Below are 13,811 nucleotides of genomic sequence, written 5' to 3' on the forward strand. Positions count from 1 at the left end.
TCATATGTGTTCTATTTTGGGATTTTTTGTGGTAAAAAAATTAGTTTGTGGAAATTTTACACATGTGTGCCAATTTGAAATTTTTGGTGGTCACAAAATTAATTTGGGATAAATTTATCACAAATATACAAGTTTGGGATTCTCGTGGTATTAACCCTTTTTTTTAAGATATAGAGTGTCTTAATAAGGAGATTATCATCGGCAAATAGAGTTGTGAGTTGAAGTGGAATGAACATATGTAGTGAGGTTTCCTATTAATTATTTTAGTTTAATAAAAAGTAATTTTAATTTACAAATAATTACTAAGTAATTAAATATGTTGTTGCTTTTTATTCGTTTTTCTTTTGTCAGAGATTCTTTTGATTCGGATGGTTAGAATTTGGAGCAATTTTCATGGATGATTGAGGAATAAAGTTCTACAACTTACGATTTATATTACTCGTTTTGAACATTTTATTGTTTATTTTATTTTGTGCTTTCATCTTTTATGGATTGTTCCTATTTACAAACAAGAATTTTTTATGTTGCGTTAACTTAAATATGAAACAAACAAAGGAAAAGAAGAAGAAGAAAAAAAAAATTTGGTCGATTCTCAAGTTGGCCTAGAACCAACCTTGGAGCCGATTAACGGTGTAGGTTCGAGGTTCCAAAAATTAAAGAACCAATTCCGCAATGTAAGTTCCAAATACCGGGTGGAACATGGGCCACCTCTAGAACTGCTCACTCCTACTAACAAGCGTAACTTGTAACGTGAGCTAGTATAGCAAGACAAGATAAGATAAAACTAGGCATAAGAACATCACAAATGCTATAACTTTTGTGTGATACTCACTCCGTTACTTTTTTTTTTATCACTTGATTGCCAAAACTTATGTACAGCCCTTGCTTGAGTCCCATAAATTTTTTTCCTATCATTTGAATGCTATAACTTAAGTACGGCGCTCGCTTGAGTGTCATAAATTTTTTTCCCAATCATAACTCGTATGGCAACATACTGACTCATTTGATCGAATTGAAATGTTCATTCCCGAACATAAGAAGTTCGAGGGAAAATGCCAAATAAGGGCGCAAGTGGACCTTGTTCAAATAAAGGCATGAAGTGTTCTTCTTTTTTCAAATAAGGATATGAAGTCATCATATCGGTCTCAAAGGAAAGTATGACCTCATTGAGTGAAGGGCATTTTCATCATTTATTTTTATTTTGCCTTTTTGTTCTATTTTTTCATTTCTTTTTATTTTTCTTTTTTTTTCCCTCTTCCCTCCGTCGACCGTTACCGAACCTCATTGATGGCTGAGGGAGGTTGCTGAACTCGGGCGATGGCGAGGGTCGCCTCGCTACCTAGCCCGGGCGTGCTCGCTGGTGTCAAGTGAGGGCCACCCTCACTTGGCAAGCCTAGGTGAGGGAGAAAGAAAAGAACATTAAAAAAAATCGAAATATTAAAAAAATATACTTAGAATTTTTTGACTAAAATACCTTATGCGAGAGAGATGTGTGACAAAGATGGCTACTTAACATTTGTTGTCCAAAAATATCCGATCAAAAAGAAAAACATTTGTTGTCCAAAAATATGTCTATAGAAGAGGAAATTTTGAAACGAAAACCTCATATTTTGGGAAAAGCATTCAAAATATCATAAATATTTTTGCCAATTTGGTCATAAATCTTTTGATTTTGCCAATTAAGTCCTAAAACTTTTCATGTCTTTTCAATTGAGTCCATTTGATTTTGGTCGGAAAAAGTCGATGTGGATGCCGGCGTCCTACGTGGCACAACTCCTCAAATGGGGTTTACACCAAAAATACAAAAAGAATGCCTTTTTTTTAAACAAAACATACTAAAAGAATGTTAAGTGGCCATCTTTGGTTGTGTTTGTTTTGTTAGGGCTAAAAATCAACTTAGAAGGGGAGGTTGAATAGGGTGAATCGTGATTTATAAAAAATGTTGCTGAATAATAAATAAAATGTGTGTGATCTGCTTTGCTATTATCCGCTTTACTTATCGGCATCTCTCACACTAGTTCACTACATGAAAACATTATCACCGATTTGGTTTATGAGTAAGCATATGTCCACTCTTAGACTAACAGCCTTAATAGCGGCTGGATTCTACTAGTAATCAACGCTGGAGACTTATTCTTCAAGCCCATGTTCAATTAAGACTCACAAACACAATTTCTGAGTACTAATCCTATTAAACCCACTTTATTAAAGCCATTTTAAGCCTCTAACCCAACTTAAACCACAACCTAATTTGATCCAAAGCTACCTTTGTTAACCACAAGTCCAGTTCGACCCAAAAAAAAAAAAAAAACCTTAAATCCAGTACAAACCTAATTTCCATTATAATAAACCCTTCTCTATTATTATTATTATTATTATTATTATTATTATTATTATTATTATTTAACTTATTGTTCATTATTTCTATAATTTTTTCTTCTCTCAACCCATCGTCTTCCCTGAGATAAACTTCCAGGTTCATGGCACTCAGGCATCAGAACTTTTAACACAAAATCCCCCATTAAAGGCTTATGACCTTCTTGGGTTTCTTTCATCATCAACTTGCAGCCATCAGACCGACGCCACTGCGGGAATCAGCCGAAATTCACGCACACGGTGACATCACAACCGAAGCAAATAGGTGCGTAAATAGGAATAAGAAAGACAGATTGGCGCAAGCTTGTCCAGAGATTGATACTCACAGCACAGATTCAAAGCCGACACTGCTCCAATGAAAGCCATTGACGACCACCATGACAAGCAAGTCCGGAAAGAACAGAGACATGAATTACTCGCGGTTGTAGAGTATATTTCCACAAAATCAGGCTTAATGACCAGTATATCAAAGCCAAAATAAGCAAACCACATTTGTATGCTCTCGGAAATTGACGGAAATTGTCATTATCTCACAACCACGTTACAAAGTAATGTCATCAAACACGTGGTGAGCGTCTCAACCGAAATACGATGAGCTATAAGCCGAGTTTCTATGAATGGGTTAAGCTCAACGGGCTTGGATGGGCTTATTTATTTTTCAATAGAGATGGTCTAAATCGTCGGACTGAAAGTTAAGTGTCAACATCACCTGTATCGGCTAATTTTGAGCCTTCGATCCTTCCATCAAGGATTAACTTTTCAGTTCTAAACTTTTTTTTTTTTGGGGTCGAATTTCAGTTCTAAACTTAGCGAGCTGAAATTCGCGTCTCCCTGCCCGATCGGGGTTATCTACTTCAATAAAAAAAAAATCCATATTTAAACCATTCATTTTCCGTGGAGATGAATCTCACCAAATTTTTTTGAAGAACCCACCCATGTGCCTGATTCTTGAGAATCCCCAATTTTTATGTGAACCTCGGTTGAGATCATTGTGATCGGTGAGCGTTGCACAAAAAAAAAAAAAAAAAAAAAAGATGAGAGATGATAAATGAGTGGGAAGCATAAAATAATGAGCATGACTTCCTAAAAAATTCCCAACTTTAGCTCTTATCCTAATTTTACTTTTTATCTCATAAAAGACCTTTAACTTTAGGTGCGGTTCAAATTCTACCCAAAACTTTATTTTGGAAAAGTGCCAAAAAAATGTCATAAACCTATTGCATTGGTATCAATTCAGTACTAAAGCTTTCAATTGTGCCAATTTAGTCCTAAACCTTTTGAATTTGTCCCAATTTAATCTTAAACTTTTTGCATTTGTGCCAATTGAGTCCATTCAGCCAATATTGATTGGAAATCGCTGACGAGGACGTCGTCCATTCTATGTGGCATAACCGATGCTGGCGTGGACATTCTGTAGTAAGGTTTTAAAAAATAAATTTTTATTTATCCTTTGTTTCTTTTTTTTTTCTTTCCTCTTTGAATGGCGAGGACCGCCTCATTCACCATGGGCAAGGTGCAAAGGTTGCTAGCGACCCTTTCCTGACAAAATGAAAGAAAAAAAAGAAAGAAAAAATGAAAAAATGAATTGAAAATAATTAAAAATTCAGGTTTATAAAAACCATTAAAAAAATTTCACGTGAACAATTTTCTGTCAAAATTGGCCGGATGGAATCAATTGATACATTAAAAAAAAAGTCTATAACTAAATTGACACAATTGAAAGTTTAACACTGAATTGATACTAATACAATAGGTTTAAGGCTTTTTTGGTACTTTTTCCAACTTTTTTTGTCCCATAAAGAATTCTCAATTTTAGGTCCCATTCTAATTCTATCCTAATTTTTTTTTGTTTCATATAAAACTCTTAACTTTAGGTCCAATACCAATTCTATCCTAAGCTTTTCTTTGTCTCATAAAAAAATTCTTAACTTTAGATCCAACTTCAATTTTACTCTAATTTTTTATCTCGTAAAAGATCACCAATGTTTACTTTAGTTGTGAATCTACCTCCATTAATCCTTTGTCAAAATAGCCCTAGTGATTTTGCGCTCGGTCTTTGATCTCTCGTGCTTGAGAATGTTTCATTAGAGAGCTCGCACTCGGGACGCTGGAGTAGCTCATGCTTGGGAGTTTTCTATTTCTCGATTGTTAAAGAGAAATTTTGGATGGAGGATTAATGGTGATAGATTTTTGATTCAAGTAAAAGTTTGTGATTTTTTATGAGAATGTAAAAATTTTAGGGTAAAAGTGGGACTGGACAGTAAAATTGGGACAAGAACTAAAATTGAGAGTTCTTCATATCACAAAAAGGAAAAATTATCAAAAAAGTTCCAAACCTATTGAAATTGTGCCAATTCGACCTTTCCAGCCAACTTTGGCCGAAATTCGTTAAAGTGGATACCGAGTGGCATCGACAAAGACATCGGTGCTGATGTCGCCCAGAGCTGGCAAGGGTGAGGTCGGCCTTGCCTAGGCGTCAGCTCTGCCGGCCATGGTGAGGTTTGGCCTCACCGGATCCGGGTGAGGTCACTTCACGATTTTAAGGGCAAGGCCATGTTCGCCTAGCGATGATGGCGAGGCTCGACACGGTGAGGTCCACCTCGCTCTTGATGGCTTTGTTCTGCGGCCGCTCGTTGATCAAGCCACCGGCTGGAGGAAGAAGAAGAGAAGGGAAAAAAAGAGAAAGAAAAAAAAAATAAAAAAAACAAAAAATTTGAAAAAGTTAAAAATTGGTCACGTACGTGTCGACGGACCTGAGTTAGCCGAAATGACCGAATTGACACAATTGCAATATGTTTCAGGACTTTTTTGGCAATTTTCCCGATAAAAAAATATTTATGATAGAATTGGGATATGACATAAAGTTGAGGGTTTTTATTGAAAAAAAAAGTTTAGGGTAGAATTGAGATTAAACCTAGAGCTTGAGGTTTTTTATGAGACAAAAGGTAAAATTGGGAAAAAGAGTTAATGTTTGCGGTTTTTTAGGGCAATAGACCTAAAATGACGATGATAAGATACAAAAGGAGTGACTAAAAATGATGGTGGTGAGGAATGAATGGCAAAGACATGATAACGGGCCATGATGAGATCCAAACATAATTAGGATGAATCCCCGCTCCAAACAAAAAGTACCTGATCCATTCCCAAGGATCCCCCTTTCATTTCAATCGTGAAGGCGTTTCCGCCTAACACATTTGCCGATGACGAGCGTTTCGACAATTCGAGCGACGAAAGTATTGAGAAACTTATCTCGGCTCCCAAAAATAAAATGTATGGACTCTGAGTAAGATAGAACTCGTCGGGTAAAACCAGAAAAAACCTTTGATCCAGGCTAAATAATTTTTGATTGAATGTCTATCGACTAAACTTGATGTTGACTTAATTACTGAATTATATGCTGATTTATCGTAGCTTGCACGTCAAACCAATGTTGATTTGATAATGGATGATGTATGGCGTGTTGCATAACCCCTCTTATCCGTGTTCGTGTTCGAGAGAAAAATTAGCCAAAAACTGACTTGAAAACCCAAGCTTCGGAATTCCCGCATGATGGCTAGGCACTCGCCTGGACTGAGCCGGGTGCCTGGCAAATGACCCGACAGCATGAACCCGATTTCCCAGCCCCAATGTGGCCAGGCACCCATCACCTTGCCCGGGCTTTCGTGTCCGGCTGCTCAGGCCACTTCCGAATCTCCCTCGACATATCCTCGGACCTATTCCTCATCTCAGGGCTCAACCCCCTCCAACTGTGGCAAGAAATTGACTCGAAAAACAACACCCAACGACCCATAACCCGGAAAATTGAGTCTAAGGAGGTCATTCGCACATGTCCTGGATCTGACGATCATAAAAGTTCTCAATAGATTACCGTCCTGGGTCCAGCTAAGAACGTCTCTCTCTCCTACCTTAAGACCTTGAATTTTATGGGGCTCCTAATCGACTTTGGAAATAGGCTGATGTTGACTCCTAACACATAGGACCCCCCCGAAACATATTCTCACATGGGGACCCGGTTCGGACTTTGGAGAGTCCGGACCCAATTCTACGAAAGGGAGCACAATTCCTCGACATTGCGAATCCAATGACAAACCTAGGAAACTGTTCTCCCACCCCCACGTTCATTTCGGTGCGTTACTTCTTTGAATCCTCAATCAATCTATGACGTCCCATTATTGGTGCGCCCTCCTTTATGCCTCCAAAGAATCCTTCGAATTGAATCTCTTTCTAATAGATTTGTCCGGATTCCTACTCGAATCTAATGCTAGAAGTCTTGATTCGTTGGCATTCACCATACCATTTACTTGCTGGTTTGAGCAAACTCCGGCGCACTTCTCCATTTTGCTTTATCTTGTGATATAACTTTAGTATAAAAGATCCCTTTTAAATGCTTAGCTTTTGAACATCTTGTGTTAACTATATTGCATATTAAATTTGGACCAATTTCCCACCCCTCCCCTCCCCCCAAACAAAAAAAAAGCCTCAATTTTAGCATTTGTCCCAAATATATCCGAAACTTTTTTTCGTCTCATAAAAAACCTCAAACTTTTACTTTTATCACAATTCTACTAGCCTACTACCCAAAAAAAATCCTCAAACTGTAACTTTTGTCCCAATTTTACAGGCTCAATACCCAAAAAACCCTAACTTTAGTATATGTCCAAATTATATCCAATTTTTTTTTGTCTCATAAAAAATTCACAATTTTTACTTTTGTCCCATTACACCTTTAGCCTTCCATTCATAATCACCATTAGTTAATCCTATGCAATATTATTACGTCGTTAATAAATTACATCTCAGCAAAGTTGACCTGAAAAAACGCTCCAACTTTTCTTACGTTGTCCGCTTCCCCCATACATTGCTAGGGGATACAGAGTCACTCAAAACGATGCGTTTCAGATTCTTTCCAGCACTCAACAGCCCAAAGAATGGCTAGACGTGGAAATATGATTATTTGGACGAACGATCTCAAATCTCGTTGTCTATGAAACTTGTTGTCTCCTAATTTTGAAGATTTATTGTTAAGTTCAACGAGAAAATTCGACTAGTTGAATAGGTAGAGGAGAGGTGAAGTATTCGAGCCACGTAGGATTAACGAATGTTGATTATGGACAGGAGGCTGATGATGGTAGAGCTAGGACAAAAGTAAAAGTTGTGTATTTTTCATGAGACAAAAAAAAGCTCTTTGGATATAATTGTGGGGGATACTAAAGTTAGGGTTTTTGAGTAATAGATCGGTAGAATTAGGACAAAAGTAAAAATTGGAGGGTTTTTTATGAGATAAAATTTTCTTTGGATATAATTAGAACATATACTAAAGTTAAGAGTTTTTTTTTTGGTATTAAGCCTATTAAATTCAAATGCACTTTCCAACCGAATTTTATTTGTCCTGCTTCACATGTGCAGTTCCAATGTTCGAATTTTGTATTTAATGTTCGAATCTTACTTGGCGCATTTCGAGGAGGTCATGCCACGAATGTATACGTATATAGGATGCATTACAACTTTAAAGTTGGGGGCTTTTGCCTATCGCGAAATGGTGGACTTACTCTAGTGGTGGAGAAATTAAACTTGCCGTGGAATAAAGATGTGACTGTAAAGTTTAGTAGGAATCAAATCCAAGAGTTGCAATTCAAATTGTCAACCAGAACAAAAATGTTCTCTACTTTTCCTTATCTTTTTACTCGGAGAATCTGCCGACCTCTCCTTTATATCGTACATGCCTGTGTCAATCATGAACGATTCCTCAAGTGGGTTCACACCAAAAATACAAAAAGAATGTTCTTTTTGGACAACAAATACAATGTTAAGTAGCCATCTGTGTCACATATCTCTCTCCCATAAGGAATAAAGTTAAAGTATGTCTCTTAAAGAAATCTCCACAAAAATATGTCTATAAGAGGGAACTTTGAAACGACAACCTCGTATTTCGGGAAAAGTATTCAAAATGTCGTTAATCTATTGTATTTTTGCCAATTCGATCATAAACTTTTTAATTTTATCGATTAAATTCTAAACATTTTCATATTTTTTCAATTGAGTCCACCCGATTTTGGTCAGAAAATGCTGATGTGGACGCCCGCGTCCTACATGACACAGCTCCTCAAGTGGGTTTACACCCAAAATACAAAAAGAATGGTTTTTTTTTTTTTTTGACAACAACTACAAAAAGAATGTTAAGTGGCTTTCTTTGGTTGCGTTTGTTTTATGAAAAACTCAAGATTTGAAAAAAAATTAAAAAAATAATCGTACGGATCCGTTATAAGAATGAACGAATGAATGAAGAATATCTTCGTCATCCATGAAAATAATTAGGCATAAACCATTGTCGGCAAGGAAAATATTTCCCATTAACTAATTTTCCTGAGCGATGTAACCGATCATTTTATGGAAAATATTTTCCAAATCTTAAATTTTTCGGGAAAGAAACGCATCCTTTTATGTAAGATCTCTCTCCCATAAGGAATAAAGTTAAAGCAGGTCTCTTAAAGAAATCTCCACAAACATGTCTATAAAAAGAAGAAACGTTGGAACGAAAGCCTCATATTTCTGACTGACATAAGTTTTCCTAACGTCTTGACATTCTTCATCGCTACTCCCTTAAAATGTCAAGATTCGGTCTTAATCTCCAATACTCTCTGTCAAGAAAAACATCGTTAAAGCTAGGCAAACGGAGCCTATCCAAGGAAACTAGCCTGAGACCTGCTGCCCCGCCGAAGATTTATCGGCCTAACACTGAGGAAATGAGACAGGTGTTCGATAAGTTCGACGCCAACAGAGACGGGAAGATCTCGAAGGAGGAGTACAAGTCGGCAATGGGGGTACTAGGGCAGGGGATCAGCGATCACGAAGCGAACGAGGCGTTCCGGGTGATGGATGCCAATAAGGATGGGTTCGTGGACTTCAGGGAGTTTCTGGAGGTGCACGGGTCGGGGGGCGGGATAAAGAGCTGCGATATTGAGGGCGCATTCCGAGCGTACGACCTGGACGGGGACGGGAGGATCAGCGCAAAGGAGCTGTGGGAGGTAATGAGGAGCTTGGGCGAGAAGTGCAGCTTGGAGGCTTGCAAGAGGATGGTCCGCGCGGTGGATGCCGACGGGGACGGTTGCGTCAACATGGACGAGTTCATGAACATGATGACTCGTACCATGAAGCCGTGCTAACCGTGGCTAATTTGGATACATGTTATGTTCATGAGCGTCTGTCGTTTGGACTCCAGATGCCCATGATTGACCAAATAAAATGTTGGTATTTTAGACATAGACATGGTATTGAAGATACAAGAATGAGTTTCTCTATTTGATCTCTTACATTATGGTAATAGCTTCATTGTAAGTTGTGTTTGGATCCTCTCTCGTTCCTTGCATGTTGGTATTTTAGTTGTTGGTGGTTGACTCCCTTCTCATCTCACAAGGTGTGGAGGGTTTTTGCTTTCTACATTGATTGGTATTTAATGTAGAAAAGGATTCTTAAATAGGATACGAAAATACCAACTCTATAGAAAAATTTGTAAATTGAAGAAATCGGTGAATGTCAATTAGCAAATGAGAATTGATAATCCAAAATCAGTTTGTAACTTAATTAGAGGAAAGTTATTAAATCACACAAAATAGAGGTTGATAATTTCATATCATAGTCGATAAATTTACGGTGCCACCAAGAAAGGTAAACGAAAGTCCGTAAAGATAAGATAACTTTTCTTTGTTAGAGATAAAGAAAATTTGGTTATTTTATAATGAAACATGAAATAATATCAGTAAATAACTAAAATAGAGTTGGTAGTGCACAACTAGTTGGTATGACCGTATCCGAAATGTGCAAACTACAACGTGGCTTCAGACAAGGTGGTCATTGCCTTCGTTGAAGGACTGCGACAACCTCGTGGCGGTAATTGCCATCGCCTCAGCTAGAAAAATTGGACCACCTCCTGATGTTGTCAGAGATCTAGATCTACCGCGAGGAGAGAGAGAGAGAGGGGATGAGGGACGGTGGCGGGGGAGGAGGGACATAGCAAGACAACGGCCGCCATGGCAGTCGCCATTCGCCCCCAAAACAAAGAGAGACAAGGAACATATAGGAAGCAATTGCACATTGAGAGGAGAGGATGTTGTGAGGGATAATTGCCAAAAATGTCCTAAATATATTATAATTGTGCCGGTTCAATTTTATTTTTATTTTTTTGCCAATACAGCTCTAAACTTTTTGTATTTGTGCCAATTCAATCCTTCCGACTAATTTTGTCTTGAAACCGCTTACGTGGCACATCTGGCACTGATATGATAATTTTTAATAAAATGTTAATATTCTTCAAGAATATACATTTATTTTTTCCTTTTCTTTCTCTTTTTTTAAATTCTTCTCTTCTTCCTCAGCCGATCGCCGACCGATGACCAGCCAAAGGCGTGGGTGGGCGACGGCGCGGCCAGCCTCATCGTCAATAGTGGTCGACGAGGCGACCTCACCCTCTATGACCTTCAAGCCTCTCTCTATATCTGCAACCTCGTCCTCTTCCTCTTATGGCTTTCCAACTTCTTTCATTTTCCTTCCTTATCTCTAGCAACATAAACAGTAGCAGTAGCAGTAGTAGCAGTTGCTGCAGCAGCGACAACGACCACAAGTGTTGCCGCAATCACGGCCGCGATAATGACAACAACCGGAAGAAGAAGGTGATGACCCAATTCTCAGATTCTTCAATTCCTGCACCCCTGCGCAAGACCCACCATGTGAAGGAACAAAGAAAGAGAAGAAAAAAAAGGAAAAATAAATAAATAATTTCAAATTTTCAAAATATTATTAAAATCTTTTTTAAAAAAAATAGCCACATTAACACCGGCCATGCCATGTCTGCGATTTCCAGCCAAAATTGGCTAGGCGAACTAAATTGGCACAAATGCAAAGGTTTAAAACTAAATTTGCAAAAAAAAAAAGTTTAGAACTGAATTGGCACAATTGCGGTAGGTTTAGGACTTTTTTGATAATTTTCCCGATTTTGTGACAATAGAGAGCATGAGACTTCACCAAAATAGGTGGCCATCACTAGGATCACCAGCTAGTTGGTTTTGTGTGACCTACAAACTTTTCTTCTATTAATTACCAATAACTAGATTTGGGTTGCCAGCTCTCTTTTTACAACTAAAAAGAGAGCTGGCAACCCAAATCTAGTTATTGGTAATTAATAGAAGAAAAGTTTGTAGGTCACACACACACACACACACACACACATATATATATATATATATATATATATATTCTTAAATTTATGACCAGTAAATTGAGCTACTACTCCTATTTGTCTTGCCTACTAATTTTTGAAAATTACTCACCAACTCTTTTTAGACATCATCAACCACAAATAGAGTGATGACCAGATTTTTTTTTTCTTTTAAATTAGGGATATGTTAACTGGAAGTCATAAAATTTGTCGTGAAAGTGCAACTGAGTCCTAAAAAAAAGTAGAAATTTTATACTATTTCTAAATGAATTTCAGTTCCGGGAATATCAATTTTGTGTCGTTATTAAACGCAGTTCTCTGTTCATAAACTTGTCCAGGAAATAGAAAAAGAAAAATCTATTTCTACCCAGAAATAAAGCACGAAAACATAATTATTATGGTTCTCGCGCTAAAACATCTTTCTTTTCCTTCTTTAATCTCTTCCTCCGACTGTGCTCGGAGGTGCCATCCGGTTAGACTGGTCAACCTCTTCCTAGTCAGCTTTCCTCTTTATTTGGGGGCTAATTCACCACATGTCGCAACCCCATTTGCTCATTGACAAAGGAAGGAAGATTTCCCCCATGTGATTGACAACCCTAATCCACGTGGTGGAAAGCCATGTTTCTACTTAATCTACTCCCCTGCCCATGTTGCCCTCGGTCACTTGATTAAACCACTCCTTTTGTCCTACCTTGATCATGGGACTTCTTTAATTAGGGATCAGAAAGTGAGTGCCATTTCCAGTTCATTCTCTGCATCTTAAGCAAGAAGGGGGTGGTACATGAAAACTTTAATGTCAAAGTGTAGGTGCAAGTTGTGTTTGGATATCCTGCATTAGAGATTTAACGTGACAGGCGGTTAATATCTTAATTGGCATCTAAATCATTGGCTTTGGTTTTTTCGTAATTGCGAACTCAATTGAATATGTTGATGGGCTCTCGTTGATTTTCGCATAAAAGATATTGAGATTTTGCTTTTACAGGCTTAAGCAAGTGACAGAGGCATGGGATAGTCGATATGTGAGCTGCTCCAATGAGTATTGGCTTTGGCGAATGACTGGATTTTTTGTTGTTGCGCATCTGATTATCTAGCGCTAAATGATTACCGATTATAAGGGAGTTATTAACACATTGAGAGATTACTATCATTGTTACCATTTCATGTTTTTCGACACGAAACTATATTTCGTTAAAAAGAGAAAACACGAAACTAAATAGATTGATCTCTCTCTATCTCTCCACAGAAGCCATGCAATGCGGTGGTGGTTCTAATAGAGAGATATTTGGGACACAAATTTTGTGTGTGATTTTTCTTAGAATGTGAGATTAAATAATGTAGCGCGGCAGAATTCTTGTACCTCTTTTTTTTATTTATTGGTGATTTGACAACCATTTTGATCGATAAACAAATATATCAATTTACCCTTTTGAATGAAAAGAGACTCGATCTTATTCTTGGTGTGTTCTCACAAGTTCACATTAGTAATAGATTTTCGCTAACGACGAATACCCTCACCATAAAGAGAGCTATTCGTGATATTGAGCTTGTTTGGATTTATTTTTACCTTTCACTATTAGGGTGTGATTCATACTCCTCATTGACAGAAAAGTACGGATATCCCCCTCCCTGGTGAGCGGGCGGAGGTTTGGGGTAGCCGCCTAGGTGAGGGTCACAGGGGCAGTGCCCTTCATAGTTTAAGCTCATATTGTCCTTGGTAGTTTGAGTTTAGGTCCATGAATAGTTATTGCTATATATTATCTTTTTCTCTTGTAATTTAGAGATGTAATTAAAGGTCCGAGGTGCTAATTATAGCAGAATTCTCTGCTGAACGTAATCTTAATTTAAGGGTAAATCAGGATAAAATCTTACGTCTCGATTTCTTTTTCCTGTTTTTATGCTTTACTTCATCGTGATTATGCCCTGAATCATAACATTTACTCAAGATATCTTTCCTTTCAACTATTTATTGTATTTAGATGGAACGCAATCATAGACCATTTCAAGACAAGTCAATCGACATTCATATCCGACCAAAAAAAAAAAATTGACATTCATATTATTTTGGCCAAGGTACTTAAAAATATAAGAGGTAGAGCAAAAACATTAGACCTTCCTAGATAAATGTAGTATTGGCTACTATGTGAGGACTTCCTACTTCCATCTTTTTTAATCACTAGCTCCATTTGTAATGTTGGGGGATTTCCCTATGCTGCTGTACTTCTTC

The 13,811-nt window shown here is 37.6% G+C and overlaps 1 protein-coding gene across 1 annotated transcript; it reads left to right on the plus strand.

Moving 5' to 3' along the window:
• Positions 1 to 8,913: 8,913 nt before the first annotated feature.
• On the plus strand, positions 8,914 to 9,617 carry LOC115746969 (calmodulin-like protein 30). Its single transcript, XM_030682969.2, has one exon. It carries the CDS (start codon positions 8,982 to 8,984, stop codon positions 9,537 to 9,539), a length of 558 nt encoding a protein of 185 aa, XP_030538829.1. The 5' UTR covers positions 8,914 to 8,981; the 3' UTR covers positions 9,540 to 9,617.
• The last annotated feature ends 4,194 nt before the right edge of the window (positions 9,618 to 13,811 follow it).

The sequence above is a fragment of the Rhodamnia argentea genome, chromosome 11, assembly GCF_020921035.1.
Source record: "Rhodamnia argentea isolate NSW1041297 chromosome 11, ASM2092103v1, whole genome shotgun sequence".
Lineage (NCBI taxonomy): Eukaryota > Viridiplantae > Streptophyta > Magnoliopsida > Myrtales > Myrtaceae > Rhodamnia > Rhodamnia argentea.

Excerpts from the sequence above, each read along its gene's own strand:
- LOC115746969 (XM_030682969.2), top strand. The coding sequence starts at position 8,982 with ATGTCAAGATTCGGTCTTAATCTCCAATACTCTCTGTCAAGAAAAACA.